The 17,201-nt window shown below is 46.3% G+C and overlaps 1 protein-coding gene across 2 annotated transcripts in view; it reads right to left on the reverse strand.

The window, feature by feature from the left end:
- Positions 1 to 15,858, reverse strand: part of LOC140478698 (sodium/hydrogen exchanger 9-like) — a 480,261-nt gene extending 464,403 nt beyond the window's left edge. For both annotated transcript variants that reach the window (XM_072572000.1, XM_072572001.1), the window contains exons 1-2: positions 15,627 to 15,858; positions 4,094 to 4,296 (exon numbers count right to left, since the gene is read on the reverse strand). In XM_072572000.1, the coding sequence (XP_072428101.1) occupies positions 4,094 to 4,296; positions 15,627 to 15,798 (375 nt within the window). In that variant the 5' untranslated portion in view covers positions 15,799 to 15,858. The remainder of the gene's footprint in view (positions 1 to 4,093; positions 4,297 to 15,626) is intronic.
- Positions 15,859 to 17,201: the final 1,343 nt, after the last annotated feature.

The raw sequence follows: 17,201 nt of genomic DNA on the forward strand, positions 1-17,201 counted from the left end.
GCTGCACACCGTCCACCTCTTCTCCCTCATCCACCGTCCGGACACGTCTTGGCGTGCCCATTTGCCACCGGGCGGTGGGGATCCCCAGTGGAGGGCTCTCTACGCGGGAGTCTACCCCTTTCTCCCGGGGATCTGGGGTGGAGGGTGCTGCACGCAGCAATCTCCTGCAACCGCAGATTGCGGTGGTTCACGGACTCCCAGCCCAACTGCTTGTTCTGTGGCGCTGTGGAGTCCGTGGACCACGTGTATATTGTGTGTGGGTGTTTGCACTCCCTTCTTGATTTTCTCAAAAACCTTCTCCTCTGCTTTTGGCTGCACTTCAGTCCCACGCTCCTGATCTTCGGGCACCCGGTACGGAGGAGGGAGGGCAGGTCCGAAGACCTCCTCGTGGGTCTGCTCCTGGGCCTGGCCAAACTGGCCATCAACAGGTCCAGGCAGCGGGCCGTGGAGGGGGTCGTTAGGGCCGACTGCCTGCCCCTCTTCCGGGGTTACGTTAGGGCCCGGGTGTCCTTGGAGAAGGAGCACGCGGTGTCCACCAACACCCTGGAGTTGTTCAGGGAGAGGTGGGCGCCGCAGGGAGTGGAGTGTATTATTTCCCCCTCCAACTCTATTTTGATTTAGTCCCTACCCTCCCCTTCACCTGTTTTGATCACACAGCATCGCCCTTTGATGTGAAGGGCAGTGCTTGTCACTGGCCATTTGGGTGTTTTCCTATCTTCCTGGTGGTGGAAATTGAATAAAGATTTGTGCGTTTGTGTCTCTCACTGTGTCTCACACCTGCACACACACACACACCATGGGTGCTGGGGAAAAAATAAGCACTACCGCAGTTAGGCAGTAGTGTGGGGGTTAACTTTCTAAAAAAAAACAAAAATAAACGGAGAGAAGGGCATTGCTTGTCACTGGCCACTTGGGTGTTTTCCTTTTTGAGAGTTGGATCAGTGTGAGTGTGAGAAAAAAAATAATTAAATTGCTGGAGAAAATCAGCAGGTCTGGCAGCACCTGCGGAGAGAGAGCTCAGTTAACATTTTGAGTCCAGTGACCCTTCTTCAGAACTCAGAGTGCTGAAGACGATCACCGGTCCCAAAAAGTAAACTGCACGAAAACTGACAGAACTGCGGATGCTGTAAATCAGAGACTAAAATAGAAATTGCTGGAGAAAAATCAAGTCTGGCAGTGTCTGTGGAGAGAAATCAGAGTTAACGTTTCAGGTCAAGTGACCCTCCCTCAGAACCCCTCAGCTGTATCCTTGATTTCTCTCCACAAATGCTGCCAGACCTGCGGAGCTTCTCCAGCAATTTCTGCTGTACTCTCAACCCCTAGGAGAAAATTTAAATCCTCATCTTTGCTTTAAATGGGTGCCCCCTGATTTTTTTAAAAGCAATCACCTTGGTCCCGATTCTCCCTCAAGAGGAGACATCCTTTCTGCACCAACATGGCCAAGTCCCCTCAGGATCGTATCGTTTCAATTATATCACCTCTGACTCGAGGCCAAGTCTGTCTAACCTTTCCTCATGAGGTAACTTGCTGACTCCAGGTCCAAATCTGATAAAGTTTAGATCAGAGTGGTGCGAGAAAAGCACAGCAGATCAGGCAGCATCAGGAATCCAGATGAAGGGCTTTTGCCCGAAACGTCGATTTTCCTGCTCCTCGGATGCTGCCTGACCTGCTGTGCTTTTCCAGCACCACTCTGATCTAAACTCTGGTTTCCAGCATCTGCAGTCCTCACCTTTTGCCTACTAATCTCATAAACCTTCTCTGAGCTGCTTTCAGGGCATTAATGTTCTTCTGTATGGTGACCAATACTGTACACATTACTCTGGACATGGTCTTAGCAACACACTGTATAATTGAAACCTAACCTCCCTACTCTTGTATTCATTTTTCCTCCCAATAAATCGTAACAGTCTATTAACTTTATGATTATGTGTTGTACAACAGACTAACCTTCTACAATTCATGCACAAGGATGCCCAAACCACTCTGCAGCCTCTCACCATTTTAGACAAAAATATGCCTGGTTTTCATTCATTCTTCTAAAACATACCATTTCACAATTTCCCATATTGTACTTTTGCCCACTCACTTAACCTGTGTATCGGTATGCAGGCTCCTTATTCATCTACAGAACTCACTTTCCTGCCCATCTTTAGAGTCATAGGGATGTACAGCACGGAAACAGACCCTTCAGTCCAACCCATCCATGCCGACCAGATATCCCAACCCAATCTAGTCCCACCTGCCAGCACCCAGCCCATATCCCTCCAAACCCTTCCTATTCATATACCCATCCAAATGCCTATTAAATGTTGCAATTGTACCAGCCTCCTCCGCTTCCTCTGGCAGCTCATTCCATACCTGTACCACTCTCAGCGTGAAAAAGTTGCCCCTTAGGTCTCTTTTATATCTTTCCCCTCTCACCCTAAACCTATGTCCTCTAGTTCTGGACTCCCCGAGCCCAGGGAAAAGTCTTTGTCTATTTATCCTACCCATGCCCCTCAATTTTATAAACCTCTATAAGGTCACCCCTCAGCCTCCGACGCTCCAGGGAAAACAGCCCCAGCCTGTTCAGCCTCTCCCTATAGCTCAGATCCTCCAACCCTGGCAACATCCTTGTAAATCTTTTCTGAACCCTTTCAAGTTTCACAACATCCTTCCAATAGGAAGGAGACCAGAATAGCACACAATATTCCAACAGTGGCCAAACCAATGTCCTGTACAGCCAAAACATGACCTCCCAACTCCTGTACTCAATACTCTGACCAAATGCCTTCTTCACTATCCGATCTACCTGTGACTCCACTTTCAAGGAGCTATGAACCTGCACTCCAAAGGTCTCTTTGTTCAGCAACACTCCCTAGGACCTTACCATTAAGTGTATAAATCCTGCTAAGATTTGCTTTCACAAAATGAGCACCTTGCATTTATCTGAATTAAACTCCATCTGGCACTTCTCAGCCTATTGGTGCATCTGGTCAAGATCCTGTTGTAACCTGAGGTAACCTTCTTCATTACACCTCCAATTTTGGTGTCATCTGCAAACTTACCAACCAAACCTCAAGCTCATATCCAAGTTGTTTACATAAATGGCAAAAAGTCATTGTGTCATCAGCAAATTTAGCTTCAATAATAGCTTCTAACAATTTTCTTTTGTGTTTATTTTGGAAATGGGAAAAGTTTGTTATTGAGAAAAATAGCATTCAAAAGCAATAAAGAGAAAGTTGAAGCAATCCAGGTGACCTTATTGTACAACCATGTGATAAACTGACATTGGAAAGTGGATTTGAATGCACATTTATCATGTTGGCAGAAATATGATGAAAGGAATCACGCTGCGTAGGCCAGAATATGCACACGTGCAAGATCTCTAACAAGGTGAATAAAACTGAGACACAGTCTAAGAAACCTCCCTATGACGACAATGTGAGTTAGATAACACAGCAAGACTACAGTGTGGTTTATGCATGACCAGCTGCAGCAAAGAAAACTGGTTAAGCTTTGGAGTTTCTGATAACATTTGAACACTAGAATCATCCAGTACAGAAGAGGCCCTTTGGTCTATTGAGTCATTGCCACCAAAACTTTACTACTGTCCACACAGATCCTACTTTCCAGCGCAGTGCCCAGAGCCTTGAACGTTATGACCATTCAAGTGCTCATCCAAGTACTTTTTAAAAGGTTACGAGGTTTTCCACCTCAATTACCCTCCCAGTGCCTTCCAAATTCACACCACTCTCCGCATGAAAATATTTTTCCTCAACCTCTCTCTTCCTTTCACTCCAAAATGATGCCCCCTCCTTACTGACCCTTCAACCAAGGGGAACAGCTGCTTTCTGTCCACCTTGTCCATGCCCCTCATCATCTTACACACCTCGATCAGATCAATCCCCACCCTCCCGCAACCTTCTTTGCGCCTATCTAGCCTTTCTATCGCTGAAATGCTCCATCCCAGGCACCATCTGTTAGCTTCGAACATCATCTGAACTCTGTGATGACCATCTTTCTGTTTACAGAGTACACTGCACCAAATATGATCATTCGCAGTTTAACTGTACTCTCCAAGTGCATCGTGGGTCTTAAATTATGACCTTACCTTCCGAAGTATCTCATTCCCCTGCCGGTTATTCACGTTGTGTTTGGCAATCTCCCGCTTGAACTCATACTCGTACAAGCGGTCTGTAACGTTGAGCAGCAAAGTCCCAGGGCTCGTGGTCACATCCTCACAAAGGTGCACGACACTGTTTTCAGGATCAGGGGATGGAATGGCATAACGTAGGATCAATCCCATTATCAGACCTAAACAGATCAAACAGAGAACCTGTTGCCAGCTTTTCACAATCATTCGTCCTCACTTGAGTTCTCAAATTACCGCGAGAAACATGTGCGATAAATATATTTCTGGATTAGCACATTCTGGGTGATAAAGGTGGAGGGTACCAGTGATCCAGAACTCCAGGTCCATGTGGCCTAGCAGCATTATTGCTGGACCATTAAACCAGGGAACCTGGTAACATCACTGGACGAGTCAGTCAGAACCCCAGGCAAATGCTTGGGTGACCCTGTTTCAAATCTAGCCACAGCAGATGGTGCCTCAGGGAGGCAATGGCATAGTGGTCTTATCTCTTTTGCACCTATCCACTCCACCCAATCACCATCACCCCCAACCTTCATATCCCTACCACATTCCCAGCTACATTCCCCATAGCCACTTCCTCCCACCCATTTATCTCTCAGCCCCCTTGGGCCTCCCCCCCCCTCCCCTCCCATTCCTGATGAAGGGCTTATGCTCAAAACGTCTACTCTCCTGCTCCTCGGATGCTGCCTGACCTGCCGTGCTTTTCCACTCTTGCCACACTTTTTGATGGTTAATCCAGGGATCTGGGTTCAGATCCCACCACGGCAGATGGTGGAATTTGAATTCAGTGAGAAGCTGGAATTAAGTGTCTGATGACGATCACAAATTCATTGTCAGAAAAGCCCATCTGGTTCACTAATGCCCTTTAGGGAAGGAAACTGCCATCCTTCCCTGGTCTGGCCTATGTGAGACTCCAGACCCACAGCAATGTAGTTGACTCTTAACTGCCCTCTGGGCAATTAGGAATGGGCAATAAATACTGGGCTAGCCAGTGAACCCCACAACCCGAACAAATTAATAAGAAAAGGAACACAGCGTAGGGTCACCAACGTCTACTCCCAAATGCTTTACCACCAGAGCCTTATTAGAAGTCTGTGGATAATAACATTCTATAGCATATTTGAAATATGACAGTTTAGTTAAATTAATGATGGGGAAATGCTGGTGTTGGGCTGGGTAGGATAAAGTCAGAAGTCCCATGACACCAGGTTATGGTCCAACAGGTTTATTTGGAATCACAAGCTTTCAGGGCACTGCTCCACAAAAAGGAGTTGACATACTGAAGGATCAACACTCTGGGAGTACGGTGCCTCACAGCACCAGAGACCCGGGTTCAATTCCAGTCTCTGGCGACTGTCTGTGTAGAGTCTGCACATTCTCCCCTTGTCTGTGTGGGTTTCCTCCGGGTGCTCCGGTTTCCCCTCTCAGTCCAAAGATGTGCAGGTTAGATAAGTTGGCCAGGCTAAATTGCCCATAGCGTTAGACGTGTTAGTCAGGGGTAAATATAGGGTAAGGGAATGGGTCTGGGTAGATTACTCTTCGGAGGGTCAGTGTGGACTTGTTGGGCCGAAGGGCCTGTTTCCATACTGTTGGGAATCTAATCTAATCTTAACCGGTCGGTCTCTAATCTGGTGTTGGTGACTTCTGGCTAGGTTAAACTGATACTTTTGCGGCTTGTAAATGCATGAACAAGGAAGTCTGGAAGTCCACTTGTGGTCAGTGGAGATTTTGACCCCACACATAACTCAGCAATTTACACGTGAGGGAAGGGGAGCAGAAGAGCAACCTGCTGGGTGAATTTCCTGTGTAATAGTTTAAATACTTCCCAACAATTAATTCCAAAGTGACAAGGGGACAAGAGTGGGAATGAGTCACCTCGGAGATGGAGGAGAAACAAAAGGAGTCGGAGAACAGGATTAAACAAATCACAAGTACTTCATTATAATGGAGAACAATGAGCTCCACTTTCTTTATTCTACTGTGCGAGGACTGGAGGACAGACTTTCACCTGAATTAGTGGCATGAACCAGGAAGTATCAGAATTAAATACAGCAGCAGTGACAGCAATGGAGGTGCTTAATAGATAAAGCATTATTGTATCACTTGTTTTTACTTCCCCAGGTGAGGAAAACTTTTATCCCTGTGTATTCAATGCTTTTTTAAAAATCATAATAATGAATTCTATTCTATGCAGTTCTTTTAAAGTCATAGAGACGTACAGCATGGAAACAGACCCTTCGATTTAACTTGTCCAAGCCGAGCAGATATTCCAACCTAATCTACTCCCATTTGCCAATGCTTGGCCTATATCCCTCTAAACCCTTCCTATTCAGACAGCCAACAAGATGCCTTTTTTAAAAAATCAAGAGAGTTTAGAAGGAGCCAAGGAACAAAGGAATAATGATACTGTTATGCGTTTACCTAAGTGGCTCATATTTCTGACATGACCAGCCCTCACCAGGCAGTACAACAGTGCAGTTGAGGTTCTGAAGCAACAAGCATTAAGAAAGCGTCTCAATTATACAATCTGTAACTAAGTCCCTTTGAGAGAGTAAGTGAGGACTGCAGATGCTGGAGATCAGGGTTGAGACGGTGGTGCTGGAAAGCACAGCAGATCAGGCAGCATCCAAAGAGCAGGAGAATCGACATTTCGGGCATAAGCCTTTCATCAGGAAAATGTCGATTCTCCTGCTCCTCAGACACTGCCTGACCTGCTGTGCTTTTCCAGCACCGCACCCTCAACTAGGTACTTTAGTACCTCATGGCAACTGATGAACTTTTCACTGTACTCACGTGAGCAAATGTGACAATAAACCGAACACAATTCAGTTCAAGATACGAATACATTGGAGCGTGCGCAGAAATGATTTAGAGTGAATGGTCCGATGTGAGTCTTCAGTGATGAGAACAGGTTAAAGAGGTTGGGACTGCTCTCCTTGGAGAGAAGGTGTTTTGAGAGGAGTTTTTATAGAGGTTTGCAAATTCATGAGTGTACCGGATAGAACAGAGAGCAAGATGCTGCTCAATCTAAGGAAAAAGCCCAAATGAGCCTCGATTTAAAGTGACATGCAGATAAAGCAAGGGCAACGTGAGAAATGTTTTGCTTCACTCAGCAAATAGTTCGGGCCTGGAGTACACGGCCTGGGAATGTGGTGGGGGCTGGTTCAACTGGGGCATTCAAGATGGTTATTTGAATAGAAATAATGTGCATGGATTTGGGGAAAAAGGCAGGAGATTGGAGCCAGCGCAAATATAATGGGCTGAATAGCCTCCTTCTGCACTGCAATATTTCTGTGATTCAAGACTTAACTATCTTAGGCCTTGAGGCATCTTCTCCCATATCCTTAGCCCAATGCCCCCACACCAAGCTCTGTTATCACATGTCAAAGAGTGTGGCACTGGAAAAGCACAGACGGTCAGGCAGCATCCGGGAAGCAGGACAGTCAACATTTTGAACATAAGCTCTTCATCAGGAATCTGGCCACATGGTCTGCTATTACACACAACCCATTGTTAGCCACTAATAGTCCCTGTTAGCAGCCACTAGTTCTCCCAGGCTGATAGTTATCCACCTGGTCAGGTCCACGCCCCCCCACAACCCACCCTCCAACCCTGGCACCTTCCCCTCCCACCAGAGGAACTGCAAAACCTGCGCCCACACCTCCTCCCTCACCTCCATCCAAGGCCCTAAAGGAGCCTTCCACATCCAAAGTTTTACCTGCACATCCACTAATATCATTTATTGTATCCATTGCTCCCAACGTGGTCTCCTCTACATTGGGGAGACTGGACGCCTCCTAGCAGAGCACTTTAGGGAACATCTCCGGGACACCCGCACCAATCAACCACACTGCCCCGTGGCCCAACATTTCAACTCCCCCTCTGTCGAGGACATGGAGGTCCTGGGCCTCCTTCACCGCCGCTCCCTCACCACCAGACGCCTGGAGGAAGAACGCCTCATCTTCTGCCTCGGAACACTTCAACCCCAGGCCATCAATGTGGACTTCAACAGCTTCCTCATTTCCCCTTCCCCCACCTCACCCTAGTTGCAAACTTCCAGCTCAGCACTGTCCCCATGACCTGTCCTACCTGCCTATCTTCTTTTCCATCTATCCACTCCACCCTCCTCCCCGACCTATCACCTTCATCCCCTCCCCCACTCACCTATTGTACTCAATGCTACTTTCTCCCCACCCCCACCCTCCTCTAGCTTATCTCTCCATGCTTCAGGCTCTCTACCTTTATCCCTGATGAAGGGCTTTTGCCCGAAACGTCGATTTTACTGCTCCTCGGTTGCTGCCTGAACTGCTGTGCTCTTCCAGCACCACTAATCCAGAATCTGGTTTCCAGCATCTGCAGTCATGGTTTTTACCTACCTGATTGTTATCCACTCCCACACTTGTCCAACTGTTCTTCTTTCTCTTTGGGTTCTATCTCCTCCCTCACACCCTATCCTCTGCACCAAAAAAATAACTTGTTCCGAGCTACCGTCAGTTCTGAGGTAGGGTTCACTGCACCCAAAACGTTAACTCCGCTTTCTCTCCACAGATGATGCCAGACCGGCTGAGCTTTTTGCAGTAATTTCTGTTTTCGCTCAAGACAGCTCAGCCTGGCACGTGAAAGAAACTTGTCGGAGAAGGAAGTCATTCTTGTTGTTTGATTCAAAAGGGTTAGTTCAAAAGCTCATCACAGGATTTATACTGCAGTATAGGGCTTCCTTTCTTAGGATGACAGGCTTCGATGCCAGGCTCATACCACTGTTCCTAAGTTGCCTTGTCCATAAATATTTTATGACGTGGTGGTACTGGTGTTGGACTGGGGTGGACAAATCCAGCAAGGTTTAAAATTATTAAGAAAGGCTGGATAGGCTGGGACTTCTTTCACTCGAGCGTAGGAAGTTGAGAGGTGACCTTATACAAAGTTTATAAAATCACCAGGGGTATCGATAGAGTTCATGGTAGTTGTCTTTTCCCCAAAATGAGGAACATTTTTAAAGGCGAGAGGAGTGAGATTTAAAAAGAAGACATGAGAAGCACAGTTTTATTTTAACCCAGAGGGTGGTTAGAATGTGGAATGAACTTCCTGAGGAAGTGGGAACAGTTACAATGTTTGCAAGACATTTGGATGGATATATGAATAGGAAAGGTTTGGAGGGATATGGGCCTGGAGCTGGCAGGTGGGACTAGTTTAGTTTGGGATTGTGTTCAGCACGGACTGTTGGACCGAAGGGTCTGTTTCTGTGTTCTATGACTCTGCAAGCCATACAACACTAGGTTACAGTCCAGAAGGTTTATTTCAAATCACGAGTTTTGATGAAGGAGCAGTGCTCTGAAAGCTTGTGATTTCAAATAAACCTTTTGGATGATAACCTGGTGTTGTGTGACTACTGAATAAATTTTTGAGAATAAATGAGTAAACCTACTATCACCATCATCTACTTACTGTCCCAAACATGGTGCAGTTGAAAGCCCAAATGTTTAATTTGGGTAGTCAGAGAAAGGAGCTAAACAGCTTTAGGGAAGGGCTGTTATTAATGAACTAAAGATTGCTGCAATAACAACAGCTCAACAGTCAGCATTAACATTCATTTCTCCAAAGAGATGGACAGCAACTTGGGGAGCCCACTTATGTGCAGAACAACTCAGGAACCTGAAGTCTACATCAATTGCACCATTGATGTTCCTCACAGCCTGCAGCCTCTCTTTCATTTGCATTTTGTTGAACACCTCCACACCAAAAATTGTTTGCTGTAAAAGTTTTTGAGAAATTATTAAACCTGCTGAATGAGGTCTAACTAATTTTGTTTTTAAAAAGAATTAGTGCTAACCAGGCCAAATAATCCTGGGAATACTAGTTCTGTAATAGTGAACCAAATTTCTCAGTGATAAGAGAATAAATAAAGAAAAAAAATTTCCTTCATTTCAGTCTTCTTTGTAATTATTTACTTAACTACATTTATTTAATAAACTGAAAATTTTTAAAAAACACACAAACCAAATACTTCTAATTTTTTTGCTTTGCAAGACATGAATAGTTCAATTTGATTGGCAACCGACTAGGTTACTGTGTCACTGCTGCAGCATTCCAGAACATCACTTGACTATATGTTAGTGGTAAACTACTTCTGCCAAATCTCTCCACAAGAGTCTTTGTTCACTGTCACAGACAGAATATTGTCCTTTGTACTGACTGTGAACAGTATGCTGGCATATAGAAGTTATGAGCTCTCTTACCCTGAATGCACTGTCAAAATAAATCCAACAGCGAGCTTTTGGTGAGGTACAAAGTAAAATAAAAATGATTATTACAGTCCCATATTTTAAAATAGAATATCTCACATGCTTAAAAGGGAAGAAACATTACAACTCAAAGCAACATTCACTTAAAAATCACAGTTAGTTTTGTGGTAGGCCTGTTGCTTCTTAGATGATGGCGAGGCTTTAACAGGTGAAGTAAAACACCTGGTAAAGCAAAGGAAAGTTATGAAGGTCCATATGATGTAGGAGCAGGAGGCCATTCAGCCCATCATGTCTACTGCACCAAAGAGATCATTGTTCATCTGACAATCCTCGGATCCACGTGCCTGTCTTTCCCCTATAACCCTTGCTCCCTTATTGATTAAAAATCCCTTAAAGTACAATCCAGCCTCTATAACCCTCTGTGGAAAAGGATTCCCCAGATTTGATACTCTTAGAAGAAACCCCTCCTTATTTCTGACAGGAATGGGCCACCCCTTACACTGAAGTATGCCCTCTGCTCCTCCCGGTTTCAACACGGACAAACTGGTCAACTTTATTATTGTCCAGTTCCCAGGAGGTTGACCTTCAGCAGAGTTCAAAGTTGGAACACATTAAGAAGACTGCTTCTGCAACTCTCTTGTAATGAGGCAGTTGTTTAAGACTGGGAACTGTGTAAAGCACCCAATGACAGAAAGCCACATAATTTGCGAGCAGATATTTGAATAATCTGTGGTCAAGTTTTCAGAAGTACAACAACAGTTTCCATCTATTAGCTCATCAAAGGCAGGCTTCCTCCAACTCAGTCACTCCACCTTTAAACATCTTGCAGTTCACAAACAGTGCTTCATCCTCGACCCCCAATTTATACACAAAATCATCTACGGGGCTGCACAGTGGTTAGTACTGATGCCTCAAAGCACCAGGAATCCAGGTTCGATTCCAGCCTTGGGTGACTGTGCAAACTCCACACAGACATTTTCGAGTCTGTGTGGGTTTCCTCACACAATCCAAAGATGTGCAGGTTAGGTAGATTGGCCATGGGAGATGCAGGGTTATAGGGACGGGGTGGGTCAGTGTGGACTCGATAGGCTGAACGGCCTACTTTCACATTGTAGGGATTCTATGATATTCCCAGCTTAGAGATCAACGTTCAAGGAAAAGAGCTGTGCTGCAAACAGTCAGCACTTGGGTCGGACATCAGTCACAGAATTGTTTCGGCCCTCATGCCTGCACTGGCTCGTCATTGAACATTATTTCCAAGTGCCAACCTCCTTCCTTTTCTTCATCTCTCTGTGCAAAATTCCTATCCAAAATAACCATCCAATGCCTCAACTGAATTTGTCTCCACCACTTTTCCAGCCCCCAATCACTTGCCGGGTGAAAATGTTTCTCCCCATCACGCTGAGCTTTTTTGTTGCAAATCAGTTCAAATATCTGCCCTCCTCTTCCTGTTCCATTTCAAGGACAGCAGTTTCTCCCATTGATTCTGTCCAGCCCACTCAGTTTTGACAGTATCTATCAAATCTCCTGTCAGTTAATTCTCTCCCAGGAGAACAATCCCAACTTCAGTCTCTTCTCCTTATTTCTACATTGCTGTTGCACTCTCTCCAGCGCATTTGCATCTTTCCTATCATGTGGCGCCCATAGCTGTATGCAATACTCCAGTTGATGTCTAACAAGTGTCTCGACTAGGTCAAATAGGAGAAAGTGAGGGCTGGAGATTAGAGTCGAGTGTGTGGGGCTGGAAAAGCGCTGTTCAGACAGCATCCGAGGAGCAGGAGAATCGACAATTCCTGGTGAAGGGCTTTGGCCCGAAACGTCGATTCTCCTGCTCCTCAGATGCTGTCTGACCTGCTTCGCTTTTCCAGCACCACACTTTCTACTCTCTACAAGGTCAGCATCACCTCTTTCCTTTTGAACTCTGCTCCTAATCATAAAGCTGTGCACCCTGTGTTCTCTCGACCTATCCCATCACTTCCAATACACTTATACATCCAGGTCCCTTTGCTCTGGCCTCCACCTTTAGAAATGTGCCCCTTTTCAAAAACGTTTTCTAACAACATTCTTCAGACGAACATGTATCCCCTGACACTTGGTGCTTATCATCTGTCACCTATTTGCCCACTTCATCAACTGGTCTATAGCCTTTCGGAGTTCCACACTGTTCTCTTCATTGCTTACAATTCCTTCAAATCTGGTGTCACCTGCAAACTTTGCGATTGTCTCCTGCACACCAGGATCCAGATTATTAATCCATATCAGGAAAAGTAACAGTCCCAACACTGACCCCTAAGGATCTTCATGATAAACCCTCCTCCAGCCTGAGAAGTAACCAATGTCCATTACTCTGTTTCCTATCTCTTGGCCAATTTATATCCACATTGCTACTGTCCCTTTTACACCCAAATCTCTGACTTGCCTCAAAAGTCTGTTGTTTGGCATTGCATCAAAGACTTTCTTCAAATCCATGTGAAATGGACAGGTTCAGTGGAGGGTTTTTTTTCAGATGAATCCGTGTCATGCAGGGACTGGTCTCCTCATTTCCCTACCCCCCCCCCCACCTTACCCCCAGTTCCAACCTTCCAGCTCAGCACCATCCTCATGACCTGTCCTACCTGCCAATCTTCCTTCCCACCTATCCGCTCCACCCTCCTCTCCGACCTTCCATCTAATGCACCCTCAGCTACCTTCTCCCCAGCCCCACCCCCTTCCATTTTTCTCTCCGCCCCCGTGGCTCCCAGCCTCATTCCTGATGAAGGGCCCCGCTCAAACCATCATTTTTCCTGCTCCTTGGATGCTGCATGACCTGCTGTGCTTTTCCAGCACCACTCTAATCCGGCATCAGTCTCAGAGGCAGGTAGGGAGTGGTGCCATTGAGCAGGTCATTAAAGAGCAGTGACATATGGGCAGATGCCAGTGTGACATTCCCAAACCTGCCAACATGGTGGTCCACACAGTCAAGCATACCAGTCCCTTTCCCAGTTAACACTTTTGCTGGAGTTCAAACAAGGATTCACATGACACCAGGTTATCGTCCAACATGTTCACTTAAATCACAAGCTTTCAGAACACTGCTCCTTCATCCAGTCAAGTGATTTCACTATTGAACGAAGGAGCAGTGTTCTGAAAGCTTCTGATTTCAAATATAACCTGGTGCCATGTGACTTCTGACTTTGTCCATCCCAGTATGACACCAGCACCTCCACACCTGGGGTTCAAAGCCACAGGATCTGTTTTGAAGGAGGGTCACCCAACCTGAAACATTAACTCCGATTTCTCTCCAAAAAATCACGAGGGGCATGGATAAGATAAATAGTCAAGGGCTTTTCCCTGGGATGGGGGATTCCAGAACCTCAGGGGGATAGGTTTAGGGTGAGAATATAAACATTTAAAAGAGACCTAAGGGGCAACTTTTTCACACAGAGGGTAGTGCATGTATGGAATGAGCTGCCAGAGGAAGATTAGATTAGATTCCCTACAGTGTGGAAACAGACCATTTGACACAAGTCCACACCAACCCTCCGAAGAGTAGCTTACCCAGACCTATTTCCCGCTGACTAATGCACCTATCACTATGGGCAATTTAGCATGGCCAATTCACCTGACTGGCACAAGTCTGGACTGTGGGAGGAAACTCTCGCAGACACGGACAATGTGAAAGCTCCACATAGTGACCCAAGGCTAGAATTGAACCCGGTCCCTGACACTGTGAGGCAGCAGTGCTGACCACTGAGCCACTGTGCAGCCCTAATTGGAGGAGGCTGGTACAATTACAATATTTAAAAGGCTTCTGGACGTTTATATGAATAGGGTGACAGTGGCTAGCACTGCTGCCCCACAGCACCAGGGACCTGGGTTTGATTCCAGCCTCAGGCGACTGTCTGGGTGGAGTTTGCACGTTCTCCCCGTGTCTGCGTGGGTTTCCTCCGGGTGCTCCAGTTTCCTCCCACAGTCCAAAGATGCGTAGGTTAGGGTGAATTGGCCATTCTAAATTGCCAATAGCATTCATGGATATGTAGGTGAGGTGCATTAATTAAATGTAAAGTAATAGGTTTGGGGAAAGGGTCTGGGTGGGTTACTCTTCGGAGGGTTGCTGTGGACATTTTAGGCCAAAGGGCCATTTTCCACATTGTAGGGATTCTAATTGGAAGGCTTTAAGAGGGATACGGAACTAGATTTGGTTAGAATATCTGGTCGGCATGGACGAGTTGGACCGAAGGGTCTGTTTCCGTGCTATGGCTCTGAGATGCTGCCAGATCTGCTGAGCTTTTCCAGCAATTTCTGATTTTGTTTCCAATTTCCAGTATTTGCAGTTCTTTCTCGGCTCCCCACCACACCCCCCACACCACCCCAAAAGCTATAGGACTATGCAGCAAAGGGCCCTGGATGAAATCCCCAAATAATTTGGGGAGTTAAAGTCAAAGAGCAATGCCATGTATCATTGGCACAGTTGGAAAACACTGTACCAGGCAGTTGTACTGCCCCAACTCTACTGTGTTCTGCCTGCACTCCTCATTTCATCCCAACCAATATAAAACTTCGGGGTTTTTTTGGAAAAAAACTTCTCCCTTATTCAGCCCGCTGTCAAACTTTGAGAGACAAATGCAGAATGCTGGAAAAACTCAGCAAGTCTGACAGCGCCTGTGGAGAGAGAAACAGTTCATGTCTAGAGTCCAATATTACTCTTCCTCAAAACTGAGCTCTGTTTCTCTCTCCACTGACGCTGCCATACCTGCTGAGTTTCTCTGCGCTTGTCTCAGTTTCCCAGCACCCAGAGAAATTTCCCCTATTCCGAAGCTCTAAGAGACGCTATTACAATTGGTCTGTGGGTGCCACGTCCCTTGATGCAGAGAGGTGGATTTGGGAGTTTAACTCAGTTATTCCCCAACGGTTAAGAGGGATAATAATTGTCAAAGCCTGGAGCAGCACCAGAGGCTGTTTGTTGGGAAAGAGAGAGACACCTGAGCACTCCAGCAGCTCAGTGCAAGCACAGAGCCCAGTCCTTGCAACGGATTCTGACATTTATTCCAAACCCAGCACTGACAGAAAGAACGCCTTGTGTTTTTTTTTATTGTCAGCTGGGGTTCTGGTTGGAAACTAATGCTGCTGCGTGGGGAAGGGATCCAATTTCACATTTCAAAACACAGACTGCTACTTTCGCCGTACTCCAACGCGCGGATTTGCCTTTCGCTTTGCTAATGTTTAACAGAAGAAGTTATACTTTGCTCTATGTGTGTGTGTGTGTGTCTCACCGTAAAACATAGCCCCGCCAGTCTCATGCAGAAAGCGCACTCTCCGGTGCTTAAAAAGCCAAATTGTCAACAGGGTGAGGATCAGCAAGAAGTTGAAGATCAGCAACTGCGCGGACTCTTGCCGGTGACTCGCTGCAGGGTTCCGGCCCGGTTTGCTCTTCGGGCTGGACATGTTTGCAGAAGGACAGAGCGAGCCCGAGGATTCCGCTCCGTTAGATACACTGGCAGCTGTCAGGAGTCCCCCCTCGCGGGACGCGCTGCCCTCTGGGAGCTGTAGTTCCAGTCTCCGCCTCCCCCAGCCAACCGCGCGCCAGCTGGACCACAGCTCCCACAGTGCCCCGCGCGCACCCCACCTCAATGTATCACTCTCCAGCTGAGCTCACAGCTGAAGCAGGAACCAGTTAAAGTTACCCCCCCCTCCCCTTCCCGCCCCACGTCTTTTCTTTTTCCTTATTGCATCGAAGTGAAACACATTAGGCAGATTTACACGCATTTTCTGAAAGTAAGTGCGTTGTACACGCTGAGAAATGCAGTCTCACTCTGACGATATCTCACAAGCTCAGTTTCCTTACCGTTGATTTCATCTCTCCCCTCCTCCACCCCACCCCCTCACTCTTTCTGTCAATTGTTTGACCAGCCCGTTTGGCAAACTGTGGTAGTGCCCTCACCTTTAAACCAAGAGACCCAGGCTCAAATCCCACTTGCTCCTGAATAACATCCCTCAACAGTTACTTTAGGGAACTATCTACATTCACTCCTCATGCCGCAGCCCTTATTCTGAAACCTCTTAGCAAGGGTTGGCAAGAATACCCAGCCACTATCCTAACCCCATCCTCTTCAGTTTCTCTTTCACCTCATTGCATCCAGTCTTGAACACTAACCTGTACACAACACACTTCCCCGATTAGTCTCTGTGTTTCTGTAACTAACGTTTATTCCACAGTTCAAGTTGGCAGTTATCTCCCCCTTCTTCCAATTACTCAATCCTGTAACTCAATTCAACTGACCACTTCATTTCCAATTTTCCTTTACAAACCCCACAAAGGTGCTATGAATACTGTGAGAGTGTGTGCCTTTAAGTGTTGGAGGAGCTGGTGTTGGACTGGGGTGGACGACACAACACCAAACACAACACAACACAAAACTCACACAACACTAGGTTATAGTCCAACAGGTTTATTTGGCAAACTGTGGTAGTGCCCTCACCTTTAAACCAAGAGACCCAGGCTCAAATCCTACTTGCTCCTGAATAACATCCCTCAACAGTTACTTTAGGGAACTTTTGGAGTGCTGCTTCTTCATCACCACCTGAACTTCCACATAAACCTGTTGGACTATAACCTGCTGTTGTGTGATCAGTCCTGGTTCTCTTGAAGAAAGGTGTTGTAAACCTGGTGCTGAGATCTCTTCTCCATGGAAGACAGAATAAATAACTTTGTTTTTAAAAAAAAGTTAGATAAAAGAAGCACGAGTTGGGGTGAGTCAGGCTTTACACAGATCCAGGGTTTAAGTTTCTGCTTTCAGTTGTTGAAGCTGGTGTTTTGGAACTGAAGCTGCTAGATATAGCTCTCTCAC

The sequence above is a fragment of the Chiloscyllium punctatum genome, chromosome 6, assembly GCF_047496795.1.
Source record: "Chiloscyllium punctatum isolate Juve2018m chromosome 6, sChiPun1.3, whole genome shotgun sequence".
Classification (NCBI taxonomy): Eukaryota; Metazoa; Chordata; class Chondrichthyes; order Orectolobiformes; family Hemiscylliidae; genus Chiloscyllium; species Chiloscyllium punctatum.